Source organism: Podospora anserina, chromosome 6 (assembly GCF_000226545.1).
Source record: "Podospora anserina S mat+ genomic DNA chromosome 6, supercontig 2".
NCBI lineage: Eukaryota > Fungi > Ascomycota > Sordariomycetes > Sordariales > Podosporaceae > Podospora > Podospora anserina.
In genome coordinates, this window is record NW_001914857.1 from 2,957,193 (window position 1) to 2,982,494 (window position 25,302).

The window sequence follows — 25,302 nt, forward strand, 5'->3', positions numbered from 1 at the left end:
CCTACATAACAACAAACCTACTGATAAGACATTGGGGACGATGGAGGGGAGTAATGACATGACTTTTGTACGCAGAGAGGCAGGGACGGAAAATTGGGAGCTTTCTTTTGTATTGCTACTTTTTGTTTTTGTACTTTTTGTTTCATGGCAGGCAAACGCAACAAGGAATAACGGACGGATGGAGGGAAAAGGCAAAAGTTTGGGTTGCGGGAACAGGACAAGTTCATTCATCCCATTATCATTTTGGACGCAGAACGGGCAGATCATTTCATCGTCATGACCATGGCGAAGCAGGTGTATTTTTTTGAGCAGACGCAATTCTTCATCTGAACCTTTACGTTTTTATTTCACACCTTTATTCTTCTTCGGCAAAAGTCATCCACATATCAGATGCCAAAACTTTGGTTGTCGAGCAACATGTCGACTTTTGATCCAAGGCAGCATTGAGTGGTACGAGCTCAGAAATATCACCAATGTCACAAATGTTCATATGCATGATTGCTATCATATCCCAGACCTGTGATAATCCCGTCCCTGTTTTTCCTTGCGTGTACTTTCCCCCGTTACTTTGCCCCAAGCGAAGGTAGTGCAGCCCCATGATTCCAATCCCGAACCCATGTTGCTCCCAGATGATGCCAAAATGCATGACCCATGAATGATACGCCGGACCCTGGGGAGCCAACCCCTAGGGTGATGAGAGGAGACATAGGAAAAAGGAAACAAAAGAAAAAAAAAGGCATGGTAGAGACCACCGTTGACCAAGTAGCTCAGTTCTTCTTAACCACCTTCACCCCCTTCCCCTCATTCTTCATCCCCTCAGCTAGCACAGCAACACCAAACGAAACACCCGCAACCCCGGCCGCGCTAACAGCAAGACGCTTGAGAAGACTCCCTTTCTTCTTCTCCTTCTTCTGCTTCTCCTCCCACGCCGAGTGCCTCTCATGCATATCCTCTGCTCTCTGACCCGGGCTAAAGAAAGTCTCACCCTGCGGAACATAGCGGCCGATCGTCTTCTCCGAAGGCAAGTCGTAGTTGACGAAGCCAGTGGGACTAGCAAACCGGCCGGCCGCGACATTGTACTCCGGGACAAGGCCACCGCCAGTCATGTCGATGGGGTTGACAGGTGAAGTGGGCGATGAAGCTGGGACCGTCTTGGTAGAAGCGACCTGTTCCTCCTTGGCGACGACTGGCTCACGAACCTTGCGGAAGATGAGGACATCGCCGCTGCCGGAAACGATCTCGAAGCCCTGGGCTTGGAGAGGGGCAAAATGAGGGAAGAAGCGGGCGGGGTTGGAGATCCGAAGAAGAACCTCGGCTGGGCTCAAGGGTGTGGCGCTGTCTGGCACGACAGACGTGGTCTCGGCAACATCTATTGCCTGCATCACGGGGTCATAGGCCAAAATCTTGTAGAGTACTGGTTCTGAGAAGTTGGCGGGAGTTGTCTCTGTTCTAGTCTGTTCCTGACGGGTAGATGACTTGTGAAAGGCACCAGTTAATTTTTCCTGTCCAGATGTGTAAGTACCTCGGCCAGACGACGGGCTCAAATCGGTTGGGAGGAGGGATGAGTTGGCCACAGAGGGCTCGGTGCTCCAAGATACTGCGAAATCCTCCGGAAAATCCTGTACGTACTGGCCAGTGAGTCGTTTAGACTTTTTGGGTTTGGGCGTCTCTTTGCCATCCGAAGATTGGTGGCTCGATGACCTCTGTGAGGCGAGAGCGGATTCGGCGGTTGGATTGGCCATCAACTCCTGAACGACCTTTCGGAACTCAGTGGTGATCTCGGCCTCATTCTTGGCTGCGGGTATGGCTTTCTGCCGTTGAGCGGTGCGACTCGTCTCGGAGTCCTCCAGTGTAAACGCTTCGTGATTGCCCAAGTCGGGGCCCTCGTTCAAGTCTTCTGCCGAGGGCGCATACTTGCCGTCTGGCTCATTGCTGCGAAACCCCCCTTGATACTCGTCCAGATCAGTTGGCTCTGTGATTGAGGCGTTGATGTTTGCGGCGTATTTGCCGTCAGGCTCGCAACTTCGTACTGCCTTGTAACTGTCCAGTTCCACTGGTTCGGAGTCAGATTCGGCCTCAGATGCCGCATACTTCCCATCAGGCTCATGGCTCCGGAAGGCTCTGTAGCTCTTCAACTCCGCTGGATCCCGTGTGGGCGCGACGTGGGATGCCGCGTACTTGCCATCGGGCTCATGACTGCGGAAAGGGATATATGTCTTGAGCTCGACAGGATCGTAACCAGCCTGATACTGTTCGGGCGCATATTTTCCATCCGGCTCGTGACTGCGGAAAGCCTCGTATCGTGCGAGTTCAGCTTCATCTTGCGACGGTCGAACATAGGCTTCTGCATACTTTCCATCGGGTTCATGGCTCAAAAATGGCTTGCTGTACTCTGCAATCTCAGCGGGGTCGAGGTTGGGTTCGGCCAAGACAGGGGCGTATCTCCCGTCCGGTTCATGTGCACGAACGGCCGCGTCGTATTTGTCCAACTTCTCTGAACTCACGGAAGCCTGCTGTATGGGTTTGTACTTTCCGTCAGGTTCGTGCGAGCTGACGCCATCCTCATACTTCCCAAGGTCCTCTGGTGCAGGTTCTGAGTCTGGATCGATCTTGTACTTTCCATCCGGCTCATGAGAGCGCACAGGCCCGTATTTGTCGAGGTCTTCGTACTCGGTAGACTCTTCTTGGCCCCTGGGCTTTCCATCCGGTTCCTGATGCTTGATTGGAACGTATCTGCCGAGATCTTTGTACTCCTCGGGTTGATCCTGAACTGGGTCTGAGGCTGGATCGACAACGGGTGTATACTTGTCCAGGTCGTTATACTCGGATGTGTTAAGACCTTGTCCCGATCCAGTGATGTTGCTTTCGTTCCACAAGACCTCCGCATGCTTATCGTTAAGAGCATTGACGACATCTGGAACAGACTGGCTACGCGGAGCTGGAGCTGGCTTTCTCGGGACAGCGGCCCAAGGTTCTGAATCGATCTTGACCTTGCCGTAGAGTTTCAACTCCGCCTCGGGTGGCGGGCCGTCGTAGAATATCGGCTCCTGTGCAACACCGAGTGGTGGGGGCTGAAATCCCGCGAACTGGGAACGATACGACTTGAAGGTTTTGGTGACGTCTGCCGGATCAAGCGCTGTGACTTTGGCCCGCCGCTCCTGCTTGCCGAAAAGCAAGTGCTCCAGTGGCGCCCTCTCAGCATCCTCAATGTTTTGGCCAGGCCGGATGCCAGTGGGGTTCCCGGGGGTCTTGTTGGGGATATTGCTGCTGGCCCATCTGTTCCTGGAAAGACTCGGCGATTGATCGGTGCGCCAGTAATCGTAGGGTGAGGACTTGGATGGGTTTGATGGCCTGCTGAAGCTGTTCTTGTCCCAGGAAAGATGCCGATGGAGTATGTCTGCATATCTCTGGCGAGCGAAGCGGTGGCGGCGGCATATATCTCGGTCATGGTCAGCGTCGATGTGGACGATCCATGTTCGGCTGAACCTGAAGCTGCGTGTTTGTTGCTGGTGGAGGTTGAGGACAGCTCCAACCGAGCTTGGTGTAGCCTGAGCACAGCGAGCTCGGCGAGTAAGGGTGGATGCGGCTGTTAACGAGGACATGGTGGGGGAATGATAGGTCAAGGATGGAACCTCGCAGACATGCTACTGGCAGGCAGTGAAGATGTTGACTACCTCTTGTTCTTCATTCGTCGTTAATACTATGGCAGAGGACAAAAGTTTGTTGGGCAAAGAAAGAAACCTAGTAGAGCCAAACTGGCGGAATGCCAAACTGTACGACAGGCCGAAGAATCAGGCCAGCACTTGCAGAACCTTTTACAAACCAACGGTAGCTCCGAGCGGTGGCAGTGAGAGAGGTCTGGTCTAGGAACTCGTGAAACTTTAACGGGTGTGGTCGGAACTTACTTAACAAAGGGGGGAGGCCCAGGTGGCTGCAAACAATGTCGTCAATGATACGATGACTTTCTAAGGCGGAATGGCCCCCACCAAGTGACGATGTTCGGCGTCAACACGGATACTTAGGGGAGAGAAACGGTAAAACGGAATACATAAAAAAGGAAGAAGGAAAGAGGGGGAAAAGATAATTAAAAAGAAAAGTACCGGTCAGCAGGAACCATCGTGAGTTTGCCAGAACAACACTGGCCCCTGCGGCAGCACAACCCTGGCCGAAGTGTCCATCACAAGCAAAGAGAAGGGTACAAGGTGATTGTGAGGTGGTGGGCCGGGCGTGCGAGCCAACGGAACGGCTTTTCGGCACGACGCCTTTCCTGGGTGTGGCTCCTGATTCGTCCGAGTCTCTGGGCATCTCACCCAGAGTTCCTGCGGCGGGCAAGAGTGGACCCTTGCTGTGGGAGGGAGCCACTGACGTGAGCCCGTCGGGTGCGGGGGAGTCTGATAAGCCTGAAACGATAGCGGACCTCACGGAAGCACGTTGGAACTCTCGCTGTTACTTGCTGAATACTTGGGCCCTTCCTGCATGAATGGGCCCCTACCTGCAGAATCCAAGAGATGGTGTCTCTGGAGTTTCCTCTTTCGACCATCTGCTCACACAATATCGAGGCGGCTGATGGTTTAGGCAATAAGCCACGTTATCAGGAAATTGTTCAGATGTGCTATGGGTCAATGTAAGCCGAGCACCGGGCATAGGAAGTCTTCGGTTGTTGTTTGACCACTGGACTGGGCTGGAGGATGAGGAATTAAAAACTTGGCTTCTGCAAAAACGATATCGCTCGAATTGCAAGAATGCGAATCTCAAAAATATGGTATGAGGATCATCCTCTCCACTTCCTCGTTCGCGATGATGGCTCCACCGCTTAATGCAAACCCCGCAGTCACAAGCCCCACCACGACGTCATTTCTAACAACGGCCCCAGATTCAGTGGGAGCTAGCGGGTACTCCACCATGAACTGCCGGCTTGATGCATCGTGAAAACGACGAGAATTATTCAGGAGAAGTCCATTTCACGAAGAATGGACGGGCACCGTCTTAGTCCAGTCAGATAGCTGACCAGGATTCTTGACAAAACAGCGACAGCCGTTGGAGCGACGATGTACTGCTGACTCGTTAAAAAAAAATCTGTTCAAAGTTCCTGTATAACAGGGATGAGCAACATTGCATGATACCAAACTCGAGGTGTTAGGAATAAAGGGTGTTAAGAAGTTTTGACAAGTCAGTTTCTCCGCATCGCGATATCGACAATGTCATTGACAATGGAAAAAGTTCAATAGGAGCGTGATGGATGGTTGGTAATGAGAGGTGTTAGAACAGACCCACATCGGTGAGCTCGGTGAGGAGGAAGCCGCGGTGAGATTTATGCCCCGCATCACGTGAAGCTTGATGACAGCTCTGGTACCCCACTAACCACCAACGTCAGTTTGCGACAGGTTTGATGGACGCTGGAGAAGGCTGGAGAAGGTGATGCGACGCGAAAGAACACTTTGTCTGGAGGACCATAGATTCAGCAGCGACAAATAATATCTTCAGTTCCACTGCCAATCTACCTCCAATTGCATTCGCCCCAAGCAAATACCGTCGAACTGCCCCTCTTTTGCAGTTCGAACTTCCCAGTGACTCAATCGGCGAGCTTCGACCATATTTCCAACGCCCCCAACCCACAACAACCGTCGACACCATAAAGCGAGATTCCACGCACGCACGATCTGTTGAATTGTCTTATCTCAGTACTTGAACCACCAAAGTACGATTGAGTCTCTCAACCATGGGACTGGGTACACCAAAAGCTGGCTTTGGGGGATTCGGAGGGGTCGCATCAACTTCGCCAACACTGTCCTATCTTACACCTCCACCCGACTTCTCGGAAATCCCATTAGAGGTAGTTGTGTCCTTTAAGAGCCTGTTGAAGAAGGCAAGCGCCACCAAAGAGAAGGCGTTGCAAGACATCCTAGCACATGAGCAAAACCGGTCCTCTGACACCAATGGCCCAGAGGAGTCAGTAATACAAGCATTTGTCAGTCCTAGCCCCCACTTGCCCTGTGTTTTGCAATGTCTAACTATAAATTACACAGGTCCAACTCTACCCTCGGCTATCCATCGATGACTCTGCAAGAGTACGCGAGCTTTCCCACCAAGTCCTGATCCAGCTGCTCAACTCCGCAAAGAAGCGCATCGCGAAACACCTTCCACTGTTCGTAGGACCTTGGCTGGCTGGGACATTTGACAGAGACAGGCGCGTCTCCAAAGCCGCGAGCGAGGGGCTTGCTTCATTTCTACAAACCAAAGAGAAAGAGGTGGCTTTTTGGAAGTCTATTCAAGTCCGAGCCCTGGACTATGCGACGACTTCTTTGAAGGAAACGCCCACGTCGCTCAGTGATGAACGCTCGACAACCAAACAAGACTCTGATGCCAAGTACTACCGAGTAGTTGGCGCAAGTGTTTGCTTGACACTGAATCTGTTGGCAAAAGGAGCACTTGATGCTCTGAAGGATGGCATTGCGGTGTACCTAGAGGTCGATGCGCTCTGGTCTTTGGCCAAAGCAGAAGATCCATTTGTACGGCGGTCATTCTATCATTTAATTCGATCAATCCTGGACACAGCCCCTGAGCTCTTGAAACCAAGACTGCAACAGTTAGGACGGGCGTTGATCGCAGACAGCTTCAAAGGCAACCAATCTGGGTCTGCAACAGACTTTCTCAAGGCGCTGACAACTTTGACCCGCCAATATTCCCAGGTATGGGGCACACAGCAACACCCCGTTCAGAGGCTGGAGAAGTTTGTCTTCCGTGGTTCACAAGGTGGATCTGATGAGTACTGGCGCGCTTCAAGCCAGCTCCTGTCGGTGCTGACAGACAAGTTCCCGTCACCGTCGTTGGACATCGTGTCCGCGCTTCTGGGCTCCATTAGAAAGGGAATATTTGATCGGCTGGAAACCCGTTCTGGTCGCCAACAGGCGTTTGACATGTATGCACACGCTATCGAACTTTACCTACCAGCACTTGTACCGAACGCCGAGTTTGTGAAGGACAACGTCTCGTCTCTCACGCGACAGTTCTTGCACCCAAATCCTGAAGTCTCTACACCATCTCCACAACAGCCTGACATTCTTGTTCAGCTTTGGCAAGCTTTGGTTCGGCACCCCGGTAGTGAAGTCCGCCAGACCGCGGAATCACAGTGGCAAAATATTGTCGACGAGTTCCTCTCGAGAGTATCGAATTCCCTGCCTGAGGTCTCAGAACGGTACCAAGCCTCTCAGCTTGCAATAGCAGCGGAAGGGGAACGATGGTTTTCTATACTCTCCAGGTTTTCCAAAGCTGCATCCCTCCATGACCTTGCCGTCTCTTCGTCGACCAGTATCATACAAAGCGCTTTGGATTTGCTGCTCAGGCGAAACTTCAAGCCCTTTGGGTGTGCCGCCATCTTGCAGTCGGCATATCGACATTGCCCTGACATTTACCGTGGCATCGACACGACATCCATGATCTTCCCAGCGAACGGAAACGAGCATGCACGAACTTTGGTCACAACCCCTTCACTGCCTTACATCATTTCCGACCTCCATGAAACAGCCGGCGATCGTCTTGAAGAAATTTGGGGCCTGCTTTTTGCGGCTTCTACCCAGATATCGGATCGCGGAGCAAGCATTTCGGCAGTCAAAACTTTGGTCTCGATACCCTCCACGTTCAAGTTTGTCCAGGACCTCCCTCAAGCCCAGCAGTTCCTCATCTCAGTGTGGTCAGAGTTTGCGAAATCTGATGATTTGGGTGCTCCTTGGGCCCAGCTAGCAGAAACCTCTTTGGACTTCAATACTTTGACAGTCGAGTCCATCAAAACAATTACTACCACCGTAATCGGCCTATTGGAGGAGCCATCGTCCCGTGCACCTGCACTTCAGGCCCTAGACTTGGTCCTTACACATGCGCCTGAGAGCTCCATCATTGACGACGATCTATCGGTGCGCCTTATCACTACTTTGCTTGCCCTCACCGAGATTTCCGATACACCTATCGCCGAGAAGGCCAAAGGATTGTTCCAGTTGCTACAGCATCGGCCAACAGAGTCTCCACCACTTTTCAGAATCCTCGCCAGCCAGCTCCATGAAGCAGGTCCTGCATCTCTTGAGTATGTATTTGTTTCTCATCTTGGCGTTGGGATCACTGTAGCTAACATGTCTAGCATCGACACATTGGTTGCTCAAGCGGTTGCCGCTGTCCAGTCCAAGGTCCTTCCAGCCGAGGATGTTTTTCCAAGTACTGTGGCCTGGCAAACCGAGCTCTCCTGGTTCCTCAACACCCCCAATCCGTCTTTGTCGTTGACTAGCAGTATGGATGGATCGTACTTCCTCGTCCAGGGCAGCGAAAGTACGAACAAGCCGTCACCAGGTCGCGACAGCAAAGGCCGTTCTTCCCCTGCAAGAATGGCACTTTTCACGGCGAAGTTGCTATCATCCGGTGTCGAGCTCTCGTCTTTGCCTCTGGAGTTTCAGCTGGAACTGATCTATCTCCTCTGCGTGACTAACATGCTCGCGGCCGATCAGCTCGCACTGTCGGAGGAAAACCGGCTATGGAGGAACATCCGTGGTCAAGATACCGATGACGAGATTCTGGAGTACACAGAACTTGCCTCAAATGAGGTCAGCAACATTGTCGCTGCATCTGTGAACTGGCGAGACCTTGACATGTCAGGAGACACCCTGGTAGAACGACTTGTCAACTTCATGCTCCAGACAGCCCTGGGCTTCAATGCTGCTGCCTTTTACACTGCCAAGGCTCTCGCTGCTCTCCTTCAAGCACTGGTCAAGGCTCATGGACCTTTGGCTAAGTTCGAGGAATGGCTGACCAAACTCGGTCTTTCCCGCGTCACACCTGACTCGACGTTTGTTGCAGCCGCTATACTTGTCGGTCTGAATGATGCATTGGCCTCTTCCAAGACCATCAGCACACTCTGTGCTCGCCTGTTCAGTGAGATCCCAGGATACTCCATTGGATCTCCCCGCACACTTCCATCGTTGGTCTTGCTGAATCTTTGCCTGGCTGTCTATGATGAGAGTCAAATACCAGTGGAGCCACGCAAACAGGTTCTCGTGTTGCAGCAGGTGACCAAGTGGACCGACTCCCCAGAGGAGATGGACTACAGGCTTGCGGCTGAGACCTGCAAAGCCATAACTAAGATCTTCCCCAATGTCAAGGAGGTTTACGGACCATTTTGGGAGAAGTCAATTCAGTACTGTCTTTGGCTGTGGGGTCAGGCTGCGCGCGATGATACCAGCAATCGCCTCCCGTACATCTACGCATCGCTCAAGCTGATGCAAGCGCTAAAATCGGCTGAGGAGGTCAACGATGACCTTGAAGATGCACTTGCAGAAAATAAAAGGGCCGAGTCCGAGGCCCTGATCGCCCTCCTGACTGTACCGCACGATGCGCCAGCCACACTGCCTAGTCAGCTTGTTGATGCACTCTTATCGCGGACGGTTTCGAAGATCCCCAACGTCAAGCTTGGCGAACTATCCGACGTTTACCAGGCAGTTGCGTCACCGTCTAGAGATATCCAAAAGGCTGCGTTTGGCCTTCTCCATCGGACTATCCCCGCAGCCCAGGAAGAAATCAGCGTTAATGTCATCATTGAGAAGAAGCGTGAGTCGGCTGCCCTTCTTAGTGTGCAATGCATTTGCTAACCATCCACTAGCTGCCAATCTTCCCGCTGAGCTTCTGTCGCTGCTCCTCAACGCACCGAGCCCCGATGACTATACGGATGAAGAGCTTTACCAGTTTCCAGCTCCAGTCCGATCTTACCTTCTGACATGGCATCTAGTCTTTGATGCGTACAGCAAGGCTTCATACCGGGTTCGCAGCGACTACACCGAGAATCTCAAGAAGGATGATCTCATCAGTCCACTACTGGGCTTCTTGGCCGACGTCCTTGGTCATGCTCTGGCCAGGGCCATTGACCTGGACAAAGAAGGCTTCACGCCCGAGCATGTCCGCTCCTACAGCATCGACTTGGCTGACTCGGAACCTGCTGAGCGTGATATGAACTGGTTACTCATCCACCTGTTCTACCTGATCCTGAAGTATGTTCCTGGTCTGTTCAAGTCATGGTATCTTGACTGCTCTTCCAAGCAGACCAAGGTCGCGATTCAGTCCTGGATGGGTCGGTTCTTCTCGCCGTTGATCATTTCCGACCTGTTGGATGAAGTGACTGAGTGGTCTGCCAACCAAGGCGACCTCGAAGGCGGGACAGATGCGGAAGCCCTCGAGATCAAGGTTAACAAGCCTGTCCGAGAGATCACTGCCTCGTACCCGGTGGATGACGACTTTGGCATGATCCAGATCGTCGTGCCTCAGTCGTACCCGTTGGAGCCTGTCGATGTCATGAGCGTCAAGCGCGTGGCTATCAAGGAGGACAAGTGGCAGTCTTGGTTGAAGGGCATCAAAGCTGTCATTATGTTTGGCAACTGTAGCTTGGTGGATGGATTGATGGCGTTCCGGCGAAATATCTCGCTTGCGGTGAAGGACCAGGAGGACTGCGCGATTTGCTACTCGATCGTGGCGCAGGACAAGAGCTTGCCGGACAAGAAGTGCGGGACGTGCAATCACTACTTTCATCGGTATTGTTTGTACAAGTGGTTTCATAACAGCGGGAAGAATACTTGCCCGCTGTGCAGGAATCCGATTGACTATTTGGGGTCGGATACTTCGAAGAGGAAGGGGGGGAGGTAAATGTGGGTGTTGGGGAACGGTGGAGGTACCTTGTGGAAGCGGGCTTGTGAAACGAATGTAGAAAGAATAGAGGGATATATTTACAGAAGTATGGGGGTGACAATGGTGGACGTGATGAACATGGCGGTGACGTTGCAAGGCAATGAAGGGTTAGGGTCACTGACGCCAAGCCCTTCTCTGTAGGATTTCACGATCTATGTCGTATTGGTGTCCTCCCGTGCCCCTTTCCAGATTCCTTTCTAACATGGTGTCCTTGACACAAGCAATATCCCTTCGCCGCTCCACAGCCACACTGACTCTATCCCGAGGATGGCTTGTTGGTTCCTGAGGTGGGATCGTGATGCCTGAGGACAGCCGATGGGGCCCACTGTCAATGAACGCTACCAGTGGCTGACCCGCCATCGTCCTAATAACACGGCACTGAACTTCCCAATTTGGATCCCGCTAACCTCATTTGCTCCGGCGTGCAACACTGAGGATCTTTTGTATCCGCCGTTGAGTCAAGCACCGAGGACCAGACCATAGTTTTGAGAGACTATCGTGAGATATTCGTGCTCGGAAATGTGTACATATACGCCATTATCCGCAGTCATGGCAAAGAAAGCCTCACCCTCATGCACCATTACTATTAGCAGCAGTCAGCCATCAACCAGCCAATTAGGCTTCTTATCTTACACACATCTAATCTCACCGAAACTCAAAAACACCACATTAACATCCGCGACCATGGGTCTCCTCCGTAAACTCCTCGGCCGCAAGCCCAAAACCCCCAGAGCTCAAACCACAACCCTCACAAGCCCGAATCCGTTCCCAGACGAGGAAACCTTCGCGGCAGTCAAAGCCCACGTCATGGCCCGCGCGCGCGCCAACGCCTCCAACCCAGAATACATCGCGATGCAGCGCCACGTCGCCTTCTCGGCGCCCACGACCTTCTTGGAGGCGAATTACCCACCCGAGGAAAACAACCTCATCACTCCCATGGGGCCGATACCGACTGACGCCGGGGAGGGGATCAGGGTAGATGATGAGACTGTCATTCCGTGTGAGGACACGATGTTTTTTATGGTTTTGAAGCATGACCCAGATGGGAAGAAGATGCCAGAGATGAAGATGTTGTTTTTTGTGGCGATTCCTCCAAAAGGTTGTGGGGGTGAGTTTGCTGGGACGCCGATGGCATATGAGACGCTTGGGACGGAGGGTTGGAAGGCGGTGGAGAGGGAGGCGGAGGGGTTTGTGAGGAAGTGGAATGGGGCTGGAGAGATGGGGAGGAGGCCGGAGGAGGGGGTGAAGGTTGTTGTGCAGATGGGGATGGATATGGGGGTTTGGGAGTGGAGGAGGAAGGGGGGGTTGGTGGAGCCGGAGGGGGGGGTTGAGATGAGGGAGGTGAGGGATGAGGGACGGTGGGAGAGGGACGGGATGAGGTTGCCTCCGACGACGGCGGAGGTGGAGGAAGGGGTAGCAAGGTAGAGGGATAGTTGATGTGGCTTGTGTTGAAGGAAATATGAATAATGCAGAGTGGCAGCTGTTTGTCAAGGCGTTTTTGGTATATTTTGGAGTGTGGCGTTCGGAAGCTGGAAGCCACAAACCTACCGCGCCACTTGCAGCAGATTGTCCGAAATGCATTTTTTGGAATTGTTCTCTTTTGACAAAACATCCTCCCAACCAACACTGGTGGCATTCAGGTCGCCCCGAGCATATCATCACGACACCAGAACGGTTGGTTGATTGTTATCACACAGGAATCGTATGGCTGAACCCCATGGCCAATTGCTCCAGAGGGCCAGAGGCTGACCTCGTCATAGTAACTAGAATTCGACCCTCCGAGGCGGTGAACTTCAGGCGTTAACATGGGTTGGAGGAGGAGTGAAGGGATGTTGGGTTTGGGGTTGGATACATACAAAGGATTGAGGACGAGCAGATAATGCGAAGAAGAGACTTCCAGGATACGGCAAAAGGCTTGAATACACCTAGCTATCCCAAACAACGACGAGTGACCCTTGAAAGCAGCTGTAACCAACTTCCGTTGGCAATCTTCCAGGACTATGTCTGTTGTCTTTGTGTGATGGACAGGCTTTCTTCAGCCACACCACTTGGATCTTAGCTGCGCAAACCAATTTGGTGACTACCGGTAGTAGTAAGCTCATCTTTTTCCACTGGCTTAAGTACCTAGTCTGAGGAATCAGTTAGGGCCTTAAAAAGACGAATGTCTAGAAAATTGAGCTCTTCCCACCTGCCTGATGAGGTGGAATATGGAAGGCTCTTTCCTTCTAGGGGGTTTAGATGTGGAGCTTCCCTTCTATTCCTGACTCACTCACCGTTGAGTAGCTCGTTCCCAGTGAGCCGGGAGTAGTGAGCTCAGAACTGAGTCGTTTGGGTATTTTTTCCTCTGCTGTACATCCGACAAGATTGTCGTCACTATCACCCAACACAGACTGTCAAATACTAAAGAACCAAGAACAGCTCATGAGACGCCAATTGTCAATATATTATCTCCAGGACAAAAGTCTCTAACACTAATGAGAGCAGAGCCAGCCCGCCATACCCAAAAAGATTCTCAGATACACCAACCAACTACCTAACCAGTTCTCTAAACCCCAATAACCAAACTACCCATCAAGCCAAATCGATGATGAAGCCAAGCAACGCGACGCTACACTAACCATCAGATTAACACCCCGACATTTAGCAGCGAAGCCCGCTGGAGGAACTAGGACGCGAGCTGGGGGTGCCGGGACGGCTGGAGGTAGTAGAAGGAGCGGGACGGCCGCTGGTAAGAGCAGGAGCGGGGCGAGCGGAGCGAGTACCAGGCCAGCTGTTCTTTGTGGGGGTGGTCTCGCGGGACTGGCGGTTGAAGCCCTGCTGACGCATGGTCTTGGGGAAGGGGTTCTCGGTCAGGTGGGAGTAAGTGGGCGTCTTCTCCTGGGCCAGGTTTCCGTAGGGCTAGTCCTTTCCGCGCTTCTTGGCGTTGGTCTCGAACCTGGTGAAGCGGCCGGTGGCGGTTGACGGGGATGTGGACGTTGCGCTCGTACGCGCCGAGGGGGGCGAAGTACTTGGAGATGAAGCGGATTGTGAGGTGCATCTCGTCTGAGATGAAGGTGCTGGAGTTGCCTGGTTGGGTGCCTGCTGAGGCGTCACAGTTTTTGGATTTGCTGATGAGGACTTCTAATTACGACCTAAAGAGGCGAATCACTGCTGATGATATTTTGAAGCATCTGTGGATAGCTGGGGTTAAGAGGTAATTGGTGGGGTGACAGGGTGGCGTTGATCAAGCATATTTATCGAAGCGACTGTCTTCTGGAGTCTATGATATAAGTTCTTGTATTCCTTAGTAATATGATTCGGGGAAAGATTAAATAAATACTTAACAAGTTCCGAAGATCGGTTTTGTCGTGGTCGTCACTCAATTACACCTACCATCATGGAGCTCAGCTGTTGGCAACTGCTGAAGACTGGCTGTGGGGTGCGGGCACTGACCCACTGTCTTGCTCTTCGTCTTGCAGCCTGAGCCACAGCCTTTTCCTTCCCTTTTCATAGGCATCACCAATGGCATCGCTTTTGACTACACCTTTATTTCGTCCCAGACTGGCGGATTGCCCTCTGTGCCTCACAACTTAACGCCAAGAACGCTTGTCAACTTCTTGGTCACGCTTTCACCTGTCATAAGATCGAGAACAAGTCATGGTTCCAAAGCAAGTGGTACGAACCAAGAAATATGCTAACAGCTGACAAACTCCTAACCATTTCAATAGTTGACATGTCCGCGCCCGACTCTAACCCTGCGGCCACCGACCTCACACTATCAAAATCATCCCTTCACCCAAGCCAAGGTACAAGTGACTGTCAGGACCCTTCGTCATCGATTCGGAGGCTTTCATAGCTTCCGGGAGCATCCAATCTCTGTTGGCAACATGCTTGTCGAAACAAATCCCCACACGCCTGTAGGCTCCTCTGCATCCGTCCACTGGTTCCAGGACCAAACCCGTTTTGGTTTCTGTCACGTTATCCGACTCGTCAACAGTAGTACCTTCGAAAATGGGAAGATAAAAGACTACCGGATATCGTTTTGACAGTGTTTTCAGATCCCAGTCTGGGTCAAAGCCGGCATCCTCACTGCTGCTGTCGCTTTGCTCCGCAGAATCCTCGTCCGTCTCGGCGTCTTCCTCATCCGTTCCGTTGCTGCTTAGCCCAGCCTCGCTGTCTTCGTCATTTTCGATTTCTTTCACTATCTCTACCAAGCTAGGATGACGTCTGCAACCCATGTCCATGTCGACGGTCCACACAGGGCTGGCGAATCCCTCCACCAACAGCCCCACAAGGACTTTGAGATTGAAACGATCGTCGACTGCCAGGCTTGCTGGATATATCGGTCCCTTCAGAAGGAGATAACCGTCAGTGACGATACCAAATTGATCTGCGTTCGACACGATTACACACTTGTGGACGACATCGGGTGTGTACGTTGGCACAAGCCTCGCCCCATACCCAACCACTCCGATATCCGCAGAGGCCCAAGACCAGCTTGGTGCGATGTATTGCGAGACCTCGGTTCGAAAATGCTCCGGTCTCTGCACCTTTGCAGACGGACAATTCCGGCTGTGACCCTCAGTGGAGACTCGCCATATCAGACTTGACACGAAGTCCTCTTCCCAATGACCTGCGACATATCTGCTCTTGTAGAGCTGCTGGTACACCCGGGCCACACCACCCAAAGCAACAAGCGCGTCCTGGGCCTTCGTCAAATTCAAGCGGGTATAATGCCCAACCACCTGCTGCCATGCTAGCCATGGTGACAAGCCCAATGTTGGGTAGAAGCCGGAGCTGTCTCCATCCGTCCTTGCCGAAGCCAGGGCGCCCTTTATGACGGTTGCTGCCGGGTTGCTTCGCCAACTTTCCCCCCATCCCATTTCGTTTTGAGGAAGGCCTGACGGGAACATCTAGCATGCCCGATGCTGGCGACATTCCCAGAGCAACCGATCGGATGAGAAGTGCAGTATCCGGGGCGCCAGTTGTTGTTCCTGGAAGACCCAGCCACGCGTGAACATCCAGACTATCAGTTCGAGGGAAATCCAATGCTGATTCTGGAAGACATACTGCCAAAAATTGAGGAAGATTTCTCTTCCCATTTTTACATTCACTCCCCCCTATCTTCCAATGGCCTCAGGCGCATAAGCGCCAACATAAAATAAAACTTGAAAATAAAAACGGGGCGGCAAAAATAAATTTCGGGATTCTAGTGCCAATGAAGCATACATAGAGAATGCATTCCCAAAATGCATGATAGTCAACTGCCCAATTCTACTCTTGTGATTAACGTATATTATAAGCGAGTCGTACATATAAGCGAGTCGTACAGTCTCCACCACGACGCGTCCTCCTTACACCTAACATCAATTTTTTCCACAACCCAACATGCCTCCTACTTCAAAGGAAGCCAGGATACTCTTAGCCCTTGAGGCTCTCCAAAAGGACGAAAAATTAAGCCTCCGAGCTGTAGCTAAGCTTTATAACGTACTACCTATGACTCTCTCTAACCGACGCGCCGGCCGGCCTGCACGACGCGATATAACACCCAATTCGAAAAAGCTGACTCAATCGGAAGAGGAAGCTATTGTCCGATATATTATTAAGCTATATGCGCGAGCTTTTCCACCAAGATTGCGTGGTGTGGAAGATATGGCCAACCAACTGCTACGCGTACGTAACGCGCCCCCTATTAGTAAGCTCTGGGCACATAACTTCGTTAAACGCCAGCCACAGCTCCGTACGCGTTTTACGCGTAGATACGATTACCAGAGAGCTAAGTGCGAGGATCCAAAGGTTATTGCCGTATAGTTTACGCTCGTACAGAACACTAAGGCCAAGTACGGTATTGTAAATAACGATATCTATAACTTCGACGAGACTGGGTTTATAATAGGTATTATCTTTACGGGTATAGTAGTTACGACCTCGGACGGCCTTAGTAAGGCAAAACTGGCCCAGCCTAGTAACCGCGAATGGGTAACGGTAATCCAGGGAGTTAATGCCCTCGGCTGGGCCATCCCTCCTTTTATTATTTTAGCCGCGCAGTACTACCTTGCCAACTAGTATACCGAGTGCAACCTACCGTCTACTTAGCGTATCGTAACCACCGATAATAGCTGGACTATTAATCTAGTAGGCCTAGATTAGATTAAGTACTTCGATTATTATATAGCGTCCCGTATAAAGGGTAAATACCGTTTATTAATCCTCGACGGCCACGAAAGCCACCACTCGACCGAATTCGAGCGCCACTACTAGCAGAATAATATTATTACGCTCTACATACCTCCATACTCCTCCCACCTCCTCCAGCTACTCGATATTAGCTACTTTGGGCCGTTAAAACAGGCGTACGGTCGCCAGATCAAGGACTTAATACGCATACATATCAACCATATAAGCAAGCTCGAGTTCCTCTATGCCTTCCGCGAGGCTTTCTTCGCCTCTATGTCACAACCCTGGGGTATGGACGAGAATAACGATTGGTTGTGGAACCACGGGAGCAGGGGCCAATCGGGAAAACACCTAGGAGAGCCAATCACAGGGAGGGACGGTGATCCGTGCGATCAGAGCACTGATCAGACTGAGCAGGCCAGGCCGGGGTGATCAGTGTGATCAGGACACTGATCAGGCTGAGCGTAAGTACTCAGTATACTCGGGACACTGATCAGAGGAATCACGGCTAGGAAAAGAAGTCTATATATACGGAGGAACTGGCTGGTGTAGATAGACAGTTCCGCAGTATGCAATTCACAATTGTATTCACGGTATCTTGTGTTTACATTGAGACATCTTGTTGTGCACTGTCTAGCTGCACCGAACCAATTGTCAGAAGTTACCTTCAACCCGTATCCCTTTCAGAGGTTCTGTACAGGGGTTCGTCACACCTTCCTCTTCTCCTCCTTCCTCTCCTCCTCCTTCCTCTCCTCCTCCTTCCTCTCCTCCTCCTTGCTCTCTTCCTCTTCGCCCTCCTCCTTTTCCCTCTTCTTCTTCTCGGCTCCCAGACGAAGCGAGATATACTGGGCCGCTTTGATAGCAAAACACATCGCTGTCAAAGTGGGATTCGATGCGTTCTTGCCGGGGATGACATTCAGGCCCCCCACGAAGAGGTTGTTGACACCATGGATCTGGGAGAACTTGTTGCAACATGAATCGTCCTTTTTCTCTCCGGCCCTGGTGGTGCCGCAAACGTGGAGCGCTAGGCCATTTTCCATGAACTGCGGCTCCGAGCCAGGGAGATAGCCACCTAGAACCCCAGCAACCTCTTCCATATGCTTCATCATCTGATGAGTAAGTTCCCGGTCTGCGTCGCCGAGGCGGTAGAAGAAGGTAGGTTGCGGCATCCCGTAGGCATCCTTGACCTTTGTTGTAAACTTGACGCAATTGTCCTTTGTTGGTTCCACTGGGCCAAAGAAGCGCAAATCCACAATGGTCCGCTTGTCGATGTTCGGGGGCACTGCGCCGTAAGAGAAGGCATCCCGATGTATCTGGGTGTGCCACGGTTGTTTCTCGGAAACGGGGAGCGTGACCTGAGGATCCAGATCGTTGAAAGGAAATGGTAACTGATCCTGAGGGTAACGGCCTTTTTGAGTCTCCAAATGCTTCTTGATCTTCTCGTCCCATTTCTCCTTCCTGAGCGAGTCCCAACCGTCGTTTTTCGGGTCATCCTTTGGGTATGGGTGAGCGCCGTAGACTGCCTTGATCCAGCGCCTATCCAGGACAACTTGGCAAAAACACATGGTTTGCTCGGTGAGGTAGTGACCCTATGACATGAAATTATAACTGATTAGTACCAGACTGGCAAACGATAATCGAGTATATAGACAACTTGGAGTACATACCAGAGCTGGAAGCTCGAGGAAGGGTTCTACCACTTCCTTGTCGCTAAGCCTCTCGACACAATGAGACACGGAGTTGGGGCCAACCTTGGTCCATGTCTTGGTCTTAGTAGTGGTCTCGCCCGTCCGAAACCCCGAATTGAATAGCAACTGTGGAGTGAGTATAGGTCCACCGCAAATGATGTATACCCTGGCTTTTACTTCGTCCAGCTGGTTGGTTAGTAGCGAGCGGACCTTGGCATTCTCCACGATCCCTGCATCTCCACTGGCATCCTTTGTGTTCTTGATGATGGTGAGCTTCTCGCAGAGCCACTCACTTCTCAACTCGAGCTTTTTGCTGAACTCGGGTTTAATCTTCTCAAGCACTGTGTGCGACGAAGACCAGGTGATAAACTCAGAGCCGTCTCGCTTGGCCGCAAGAGGGAGTGCGAATGCCGCGGGTTTCTGGTCTCCATTCTCGTCCTTTTCTCCTTCGAAATGATCATTCAGGATCTGCTTGACCATGTCTTGGCGGATTGAACCCTCAAGGACGTCGGTATGTGTTTCAATCAGCTTTTCCGCTTCGCTATACAGCCCCTCCCATTCGTTCTGGAGAAGTGGAGAACGTTCCCTTAGATGCTGTCGGGGAGTTGAACAAGTCCAGCTAAATCAACGCGGTCAGCGAGTGGTTAGAAATGACTTTTTCCCCAGGAGATGCTAAGCTGGGCGACAGATGCCAACCAGAAAGGCCAGCATGACTAGGGTCACCTCATACTGGGTTGACATGCCCCCTACATTCCTGGCCACAGCATTGAGGCCAAGGTTTAAGGCAGGGTCCTGATAAGGATTCTGGCTATGCTGCACTTGTTTTCCTTCTCTGTTTGCTGCTGTTAGCTTCCCCGAGTGCACTACCTAATGGTGGTGGATGTAGTTAGATTTGCTCACCCTGACCAAGACACTGGAGGCAGAGTAGGGACTACCGATTCATCGGTTGGCACCGAAGTTAGTTGCAAACTTCCCTTTATCAGGAGCATCAGACCGTTAGCCTAGGCTATCTGCTGTGTACTCGATCTGCCAATGCCTACTTTGATGACGCTGATAGGGAGACTGTTAGCTGACTGGCACAAACTGGACTCCCAAAGTAGGTAAATATACTCACTGGACGAAGGAGTCAATATCTTTTTGAAAGCGTACAGCATTCTTCTTGTGCTCTCCGCGTTTTTTACTCTCCCTGTTTAAGGTATAAGGTTAGAACAGTCAGCGGGAAATTACAACAAGGGACGTACTCTGCGCCAGCCTCGACCATGAGCACCGTGTGCCCATCATTCACTAGGATCTTGGCAAACGTGGCACCAAGGGGGCCGGAGCCCACAACTGAGGCAGAAGCTTGTCAGTCTGGACACCACGAAACACATTCAGCGCAGCGGTGAATGGTAAGTACTTACTTAGAGCATCGTACTGGTAGTGGTCCTTCTCGCCCATATTGGGATCAGAGAATGATAGGAAGTCAACACAGCCGGTTCTTTCTCACTTCTGCTGTTGCCACAAACGGAAACAGCAGCTGGCTTGGTCACAATGCATATATACCCAAATTTCCGATCGCCAAGAGAATGGTATGTGTTCGGACTCGAGCTCCGAATGGAGCCGAACTGCTCAGTGAGTCCTGGGGAGACAGATCAATGTATAATCCCGTCTGAATTACGACTGTATGATTAAATCGAAGCGTAAGCTTGAAAGACCGTGAAATAGTGACCGCATCTCTTGCGCCAAGAAACTCTTCCCTTTGATGTAGCGATCTCGTAGAAGATTCGTCATCGTTAGCTTTAAACGGGATGAAAGATCATCGCAGACCGTCCTTAGATATACATTGAGACCGGGTGTTTGCCCTAAATTAGTTAGAGCCTACAATGTATATGTCTTTCTCTTCCTTCTACTCTCTTCTTCAAGCTTAGTGTATTACTCGTAGAGTCGTTACCAGCTACGTACAGTAGTTGCAATAACTGATTGGGGCCGTTATAAGCTTTTCGCATCACACCTCTATCTATCTTCGGATCTCAGATGTAGTCACACAAATCTAAGGTACCTTGCAGCTCTCGCTATCTCCGCCATTTTCTACAGCTAAGCTATGTCTCGTGGTTGTCGCCGCGTTATTAACTTTTCTGAAACTGGACAGTCTACATTCCCACAAAGTCTCTGACATCCGAATATAATACGTTGTGTCAAGCTTGAAGCATAGATACCTAGGAGAGGAAGGGGGAGTCTCTGACATCGCGTCGTCATCGCCCGGACGGCAGTTCCGGTGCTGGCAATGCCCTTCTGCTTACAACGCGATGATAACAGACTTACACCACGATGTCAGACAGCTTACACCACAATGGCAACATAATGGTACCACGATATGACTATTGCAAGCACCAAAATGTAATGTCAAAGAAGCCCCCTCCCCCTCCTAGGTGGATATCATGGGACATGTATGATAACACTGCGTCAACCCATAGCACGAGCATAGAATAACACCGTCTGGAAGGCGTCACGGTGAGTTAAAGGCATCGTAAACGGTATGTCATGACGTTCAACTGATCCGAATCCTGGTTTTCACATGCCGCTGAAGAATTCCGAACATCTATGACGTGCGGGGGCCAGATACGTATAGATCGCGACCTGTGGCCCGGTTTGGTCTATACTTATATTTACCTTAAGATAGGGCTGCTCTCATGGCGAATGCAGGTTTTCACCAATAAGATTCTCCAAGCCTTCCCGAGCCAAGTCAAATCAACACCTCGTCACAGCCTCTATAAGTGCTTGATTTTGTTTTGGGACCGCACTACTATCATCATGCCCCCGGTCACCATGAGTGAACATCGTTCCCCAAAATTCTCCGCAGCAGAAGTCATCCAGCGTGGCCGTACGGACGGCTACTGGGTGCGTGCTTTCCAGTTCTCAGCAGAAGACGAGATGCCAGGAGTGCTTGTGTAAGTTTCTTTTCATGGAATAACTAGGACTAAGTGTCAAGTACATGACTGATCGTGGTCTAGCTCTGGGTTGAACAGCGGAAAGGTTGAGTTCCTGGACAACCCCCTTGCTACGAAGGACTCGGGGGGCCCCAAAGGTAAGGTGAAATCCTGAAGTTTTGGACATAACAGCTAACACAAAATCTCGTAGAGTGGAAAGCGTATCTGGTGGCCCCGGACCCGGAGCACAAGGACCCGAACTTCCCGAAGCACCAGGACCCAAAGCACCAGGATTTGAAGGATCAGAACTTCCACACTCCTGTTGCGGCTATAGGCATGGACATCAGGAAAAACGGTCTCCTGGATGTCGTCATTTGTCACGGGTACGGAGCTACCATGATCGACAGTTGCGATCCCGGTGGCTTTATCTACTGGTACGAAAATCCCGGTCGAGGACGACTCACGGAAAACAAACCTTGGAAGCGACACTACATCGGACAATGGCCAGTAATGCACCGTTTACAAACCGGCCACTTTACTCAGAGGTATGAACCACTTTGTATCTGAACTTGGATCGCACGTAGATTGGCGAAAAAACCAGACTAATAGGTAGCTTAGGTCGTTCTCAGAACTGATCGCAGCGCCAGCAATCCGTGGCCCCAAGGATAAGGTACGTTTGGAATTCAGTATTCATAGCCATCATATACCACGGTGTTGAGCTGGCTGACGCTAGTTGGATGTAGACCACTCCTATACCGATACTTCGTTTTCAGGTCCCAAGTGATCCAATGACCGCGTGAGTTCCATTGGTCACGCAGCTACAGTATGGTACTAGCAGTGAGGGCTAACATGTCCCCTATAGGATGGAATGGCCGCGTGACGTGGTAGACGACCAGAACTTCACTGTGATTCACGAACTCGCGGCCAAAAGGTACGTCAGTCAATGGTTTACGACTCAGCATTCAATGTAAAGTTCTAACTGGACTGCATAAATAGGTTGGACGGCCAATCTGGCTTAGATTCCCTCCTTGTTTCTTCCAGAGAGGGCGTCACCAGACTGTATTACGAAGACGGCCGTTGGAAGAAAGAGCTTATCGGTAGGGGCGAACCGAAGAGAGAAGACCAGAAAGACGACTCCACCACTCCCGGGTCGGGAGATCACTGGGGCACTGGTAGCGCCGACATTGGTAGAGTCGGCAGTGACCGGTATGCCTATGTCGCCACCATCGACCCCTTTCATTCCACAAAAGTCTGTGTCTACACCAAGCACGACGATCCGACTCACCGAGGGTCGAAGTGGAAGCGCCATGTTCTCGATACTACGGAACACCGACGCAGCAGAAGCATTGGGGAGATGGTCCTGGTCACTATGTGACATGCGCTGATATAGATGGTTCGTTGCTACCATGACTGCACCTCGAATAATGTCGTTAGCACCGCTTACCAAACAATAGGTGACGGCGTCGATGAGATCCTCGTTAGCATGTTTGGGCCGCTCGATCGGAATGATGATGGGTCACTCAAGGCTGCAAGTACACCTCACTTATCCTGTTCATGGACAAACGACACGAAATCATGCAACGACGACGATGCTAATTGGGAGCCTGACAGGATCTCCAGAACAAAAACCAGAAAGGAAACAATCCCAACAAGGTACGGCGCCCACTCATGACACGGTATTGGCACTATGACAAGTCAACTAACACTTCGAGAGGGCATATTGTGCTATAAGCCCATCCACCTCGAAGATGGGGTCTTCGCGAAATGGCATCCAATCGTAGAATCCTCTGGAAGATGCGATGTCGGGTAAGTGTATCTTTCTCCGCCGGCGCACATCACACACAGTATTACCTAACTAACATTTGCTCCAGGAACTTTTACGGTAATGGAAAGCGCGATATCGTCTCAATCAGCTATAACGTCAAAGATTACTACCAGGAACTACATCCGGCAGTGAGACTCTACAAGAATCTAACAAGGGACGACCTGCAAACGATCTCCGTCAATTGCCAGAGGCCGACGAACTCCATCTTCGGAACGGTATGGGGGACGATTTCAGGAAAAGAGACCGAAAAAGACGTGCGGACAGACGCCGGGAAAGAGATCATGGTTTACCTTCCGGACCCCGTTAACATCAGCAATCGCGCTCCCGCCGGCCTGATCAAACAGGACCTGATCGAAGTCGCCGACTTCAAAATCAGCGTCGAGGTCCACCCCAGCGGCCGAGAGGTGAAGGCCGAGGCAAATGAGGGCATCAAGGTCTTGTACGGGAGCCTGGCCGATGCGAAGGATCAGAAAGTGAAACGGACACCTCTCGGGACCAACCGATTCCCAGACAAGGAGTCGCTGAAACCTCCCAGACCTGAGCAACAACCCTCAAAGAAAGAACCGGCCAGCCCATCAGTTTACACTTTCACAGCAGATCAATGCTCGGGCGCCATAATCCTCCGCCTGACGCCGACCGACACGACCGACACATTCAAAACTTACCGAAAAGCAACAGACGTCGACGACAAGGTCCAGACTCTTTTCGATCTCGGCAACTTTGGACTAGAGACCCCGAAACTGAAGTTCTCCAAGGTCGAGAAGCTCTGGTGGGGAGAGGAGTTCACCAACGTGGAATTCTACAATCTGACAGGATTTCACTTTCGTTTCCTCGAGACCAAGCAACATGTTGCGCATATGCAGTTCTGGATTGCAGGTATGTTACCGTGTCCAACCGGCGGAAAGAGGGAACGCTGACCAGTAATCCCAGGCCCAAAAGTAGATGCTAGGCTTCATGATCACACCGATCAAGCTTTCAGGGAACTTCACACTTGCCTGTCTCAAGGAACACCACAGGAACAAGTCTCTGGTACTGCTAAGCAGGGCGGGATGGTGGCTCCCAGGAAGGAATACTACAGCAAGTCCTTTGAGGACGTGAAGAAGCTTGAGGAGAAGTTGAACGAGGGGGCATTCGATTACTGCGCGCTGATGCCCCTCGAGGAGCATGGCAAGATCTGGCATACACTTGACGACGGACGAACAATTTATCGTAAGAATGGGACGGTGTCGTACCCGGCTCATGCCTGGAGAGCTGGTGTAGGAAACGCGGGGGAGAATGTAGATGTCTGGATGGCCCTCGAATTTGATGCCCGGGTCTGACGCCACTCTGTCGATCAACCTGCATCTGCGCTCGAATAGCTACCTCGCTTGCAGACCCGCGGATATCACTTGGCAAACACACCATCGTGCTAGGGAGGCGGAGAGGGGGTGGGTGAGGCTTGTGGAGAGAATGTTGGCTATTGAGAAGGGGGAGAGGCCGGTTGCGGGGAGGGTTTTGAGAGGACTGAGGTGTGTGGCGATTAGGAAGGTCGCGGAGCCGATTGAGGTGCAGTTGAGAAGCTCTCCGGCCGAGGAAGAAGGGGGTGAGGGGGTGGATGAGTTAGCCAAGTGATGCCCGCTGGTCTGCGATTTAGGACTCTAGACAAAACCTGATGTTAGTCGATCAATAGATTGTCGTCAGATCACGACATATAGTACGAGGGCCATCCAGACATGTCCATTCGTCCCACACGTTATCCACACCATCTATGAATTCATGACACTGGTCTTTCTTGCATACTGCGTGACGGTCTGACAGGACATCTTGGAGCTGGCCTTCGTGTTTAGTTCGTCATGCTTGGCATACCCCTACCTATTCTCACCCTCATCGTTCGGGAGATCGTCCGCATGTCCCCACTTGAGATAGAAAAGACGACGTCGGCAGCGGTCGTCGATTGCAAGAAACGCGCATTCAGAATGCCGCATGGCACTAAAGTCCGGTGCTGCTATTGTATTAACGCAGCACCCCCTCA

At 51.5% G+C, this 25,302-nt stretch overlaps 9 protein-coding genes across 9 annotated transcripts in view, besides 7 other annotated features; 5 read left to right on the top strand and 4 right to left on the bottom strand.

Moving 5' to 3' along the window:
• Nucleotides 1-767: 767 nt before the first annotated feature.
• Nucleotides 768-3,602, bottom strand: PODANS_6_8030 (uncharacterized protein; the record flags this gene model as incomplete). Its single annotated transcript, XM_001910699.1, has 2 exons — nucleotides 768-1,503; nucleotides 1,630-3,602. 2 exons carry the CDS (start codon nucleotides 3,600-3,602, stop codon nucleotides 768-770), a joined length of 2,709 nt encoding a protein of 902 aa, XP_001910734.1.
• Nucleotides 3,603-5,719: 2,117 nt separating this feature from the next.
• PODANS_6_8040 (uncharacterized protein) lies at nucleotides 5,720-10,674 on the top strand (the record flags this gene model as incomplete). Its single annotated transcript, XM_001910700.1, has 3 exons — nucleotides 5,720-5,953; nucleotides 6,027-9,588; nucleotides 9,641-10,674. The coding sequence occupies 3 exons, from the start codon at nucleotides 5,720-5,722 to the stop codon at nucleotides 10,672-10,674; spliced, it is 4,830 nt and encodes a 1,609-aa protein (XP_001910735.1).
• A 561-nt stretch (nucleotides 10,675-11,235) lies between these two features.
• Nucleotides 11,236-12,141, top strand: PODANS_6_8045 (uncharacterized protein; the record flags this gene model as incomplete). Its single annotated transcript, XM_001910701.1, has 1 exon — nucleotides 11,236-12,141. The coding sequence occupies one exon, from the start codon at nucleotides 11,236-11,238 to the stop codon at nucleotides 12,139-12,141; it is 906 nt and encodes a 301-aa protein (XP_001910736.1).
• Nucleotides 12,142-12,778: 637 nt separating this feature from the next.
• Nucleotides 12,779-13,071: a repeat region (region triplique sur le chromosome 2 et le chromosome 5).
• A 310-nt stretch (nucleotides 13,072-13,381) lies between these two features.
• On the bottom strand, nucleotides 13,382-13,753 carry PODANS_6_8047 (uncharacterized protein; the record flags this gene model as incomplete). Its single annotated transcript, XM_001910702.1, has 1 exon — nucleotides 13,382-13,753. The coding sequence occupies one exon, from the start codon at nucleotides 13,751-13,753 to the stop codon at nucleotides 13,382-13,384; it is 372 nt and encodes a 123-aa protein (XP_001910737.1).
• A 712-nt stretch (nucleotides 13,754-14,465) lies between these two features.
• PODANS_6_8050 (uncharacterized protein) lies at nucleotides 14,466-15,578 on the bottom strand (the record flags this gene model as incomplete). The annotated part of the gene is made up of 1 exon (XM_001910703.1): nucleotides 14,466-15,578. The coding sequence occupies one exon, from the start codon at nucleotides 15,576-15,578 to the stop codon at nucleotides 14,466-14,468; it is 1,113 nt and encodes a 370-aa protein (XP_001910738.1).
• A 138-nt stretch (nucleotides 15,579-15,716) lies between these two features.
• Nucleotides 15,717-15,977: a long terminal repeat (LTR amolops).
• Nucleotides 15,978-15,995: 18 nt separating this feature from the next.
• Nucleotides 15,996-17,149: a repeat region (transposon discoglosse copie 81).
• Nucleotides 17,150-17,584: a long terminal repeat (LTR crapaud).
• Nucleotides 17,512-17,529: a sequence feature (primer 6PH3A).
• Nucleotides 17,580-19,997, bottom strand: PODANS_6_8060 (uncharacterized protein; the record flags this gene model as incomplete). Its single annotated transcript, XM_001910704.1, has 8 exons — nucleotides 17,580-18,461; nucleotides 18,540-19,179; nucleotides 19,291-19,427; nucleotides 19,496-19,534; nucleotides 19,601-19,610; nucleotides 19,675-19,746; nucleotides 19,802-19,901; nucleotides 19,961-19,997. 8 exons carry the CDS (start codon nucleotides 19,995-19,997, stop codon nucleotides 17,580-17,582), a joined length of 1,917 nt encoding a protein of 638 aa, XP_001910739.1.
• Nucleotides 17,589-17,691: an STS (microsatellite 6PH3).
• Nucleotides 17,717-17,734: a sequence feature (primer 6PH3B).
• Nucleotides 19,998-21,802: 1,805 nt separating the features above from the next.
• Nucleotides 21,803-22,841, top strand: PODANS_6_8080 (uncharacterized protein; the record flags this gene model as incomplete). The annotated part of the gene is made up of 4 exons (XM_001910705.1): nucleotides 21,803-22,011; nucleotides 22,085-22,177; nucleotides 22,329-22,397; nucleotides 22,463-22,841. The coding sequence occupies 4 exons, from the start codon at nucleotides 21,803-21,805 to the stop codon at nucleotides 22,839-22,841; spliced, it is 750 nt and encodes a 249-aa protein (XP_001910740.1).
• Nucleotides 22,842-23,230: 389 nt separating this feature from the next.
• Nucleotides 23,231-24,610, top strand: PODANS_6_8090 (uncharacterized protein; the record flags this gene model as incomplete). The annotated part of the gene is made up of 2 exons (XM_001910706.1): nucleotides 23,231-24,167; nucleotides 24,213-24,610. The coding sequence occupies 2 exons, from the start codon at nucleotides 23,231-23,233 to the stop codon at nucleotides 24,608-24,610; spliced, it is 1,335 nt and encodes a 444-aa protein (XP_001910741.1).
• Nucleotides 24,611-25,253: 643 nt separating this feature from the next.
• Nucleotides 25,254-25,302, top strand: part of PODANS_6_8100 (uncharacterized protein) — a gene marked incomplete at both ends in the record, with an annotated part of 1,167 nt that continues 1,118 nt past the window's right edge. Inside the window, one exon of the mRNA XM_001910707.1 lies at nucleotides 25,254-25,301. Coding sequence (XP_001910742.1) covers nucleotides 25,254-25,301 — 48 coding nt within the window. The remainder of the gene's footprint in view (nucleotide 25,302) is intronic.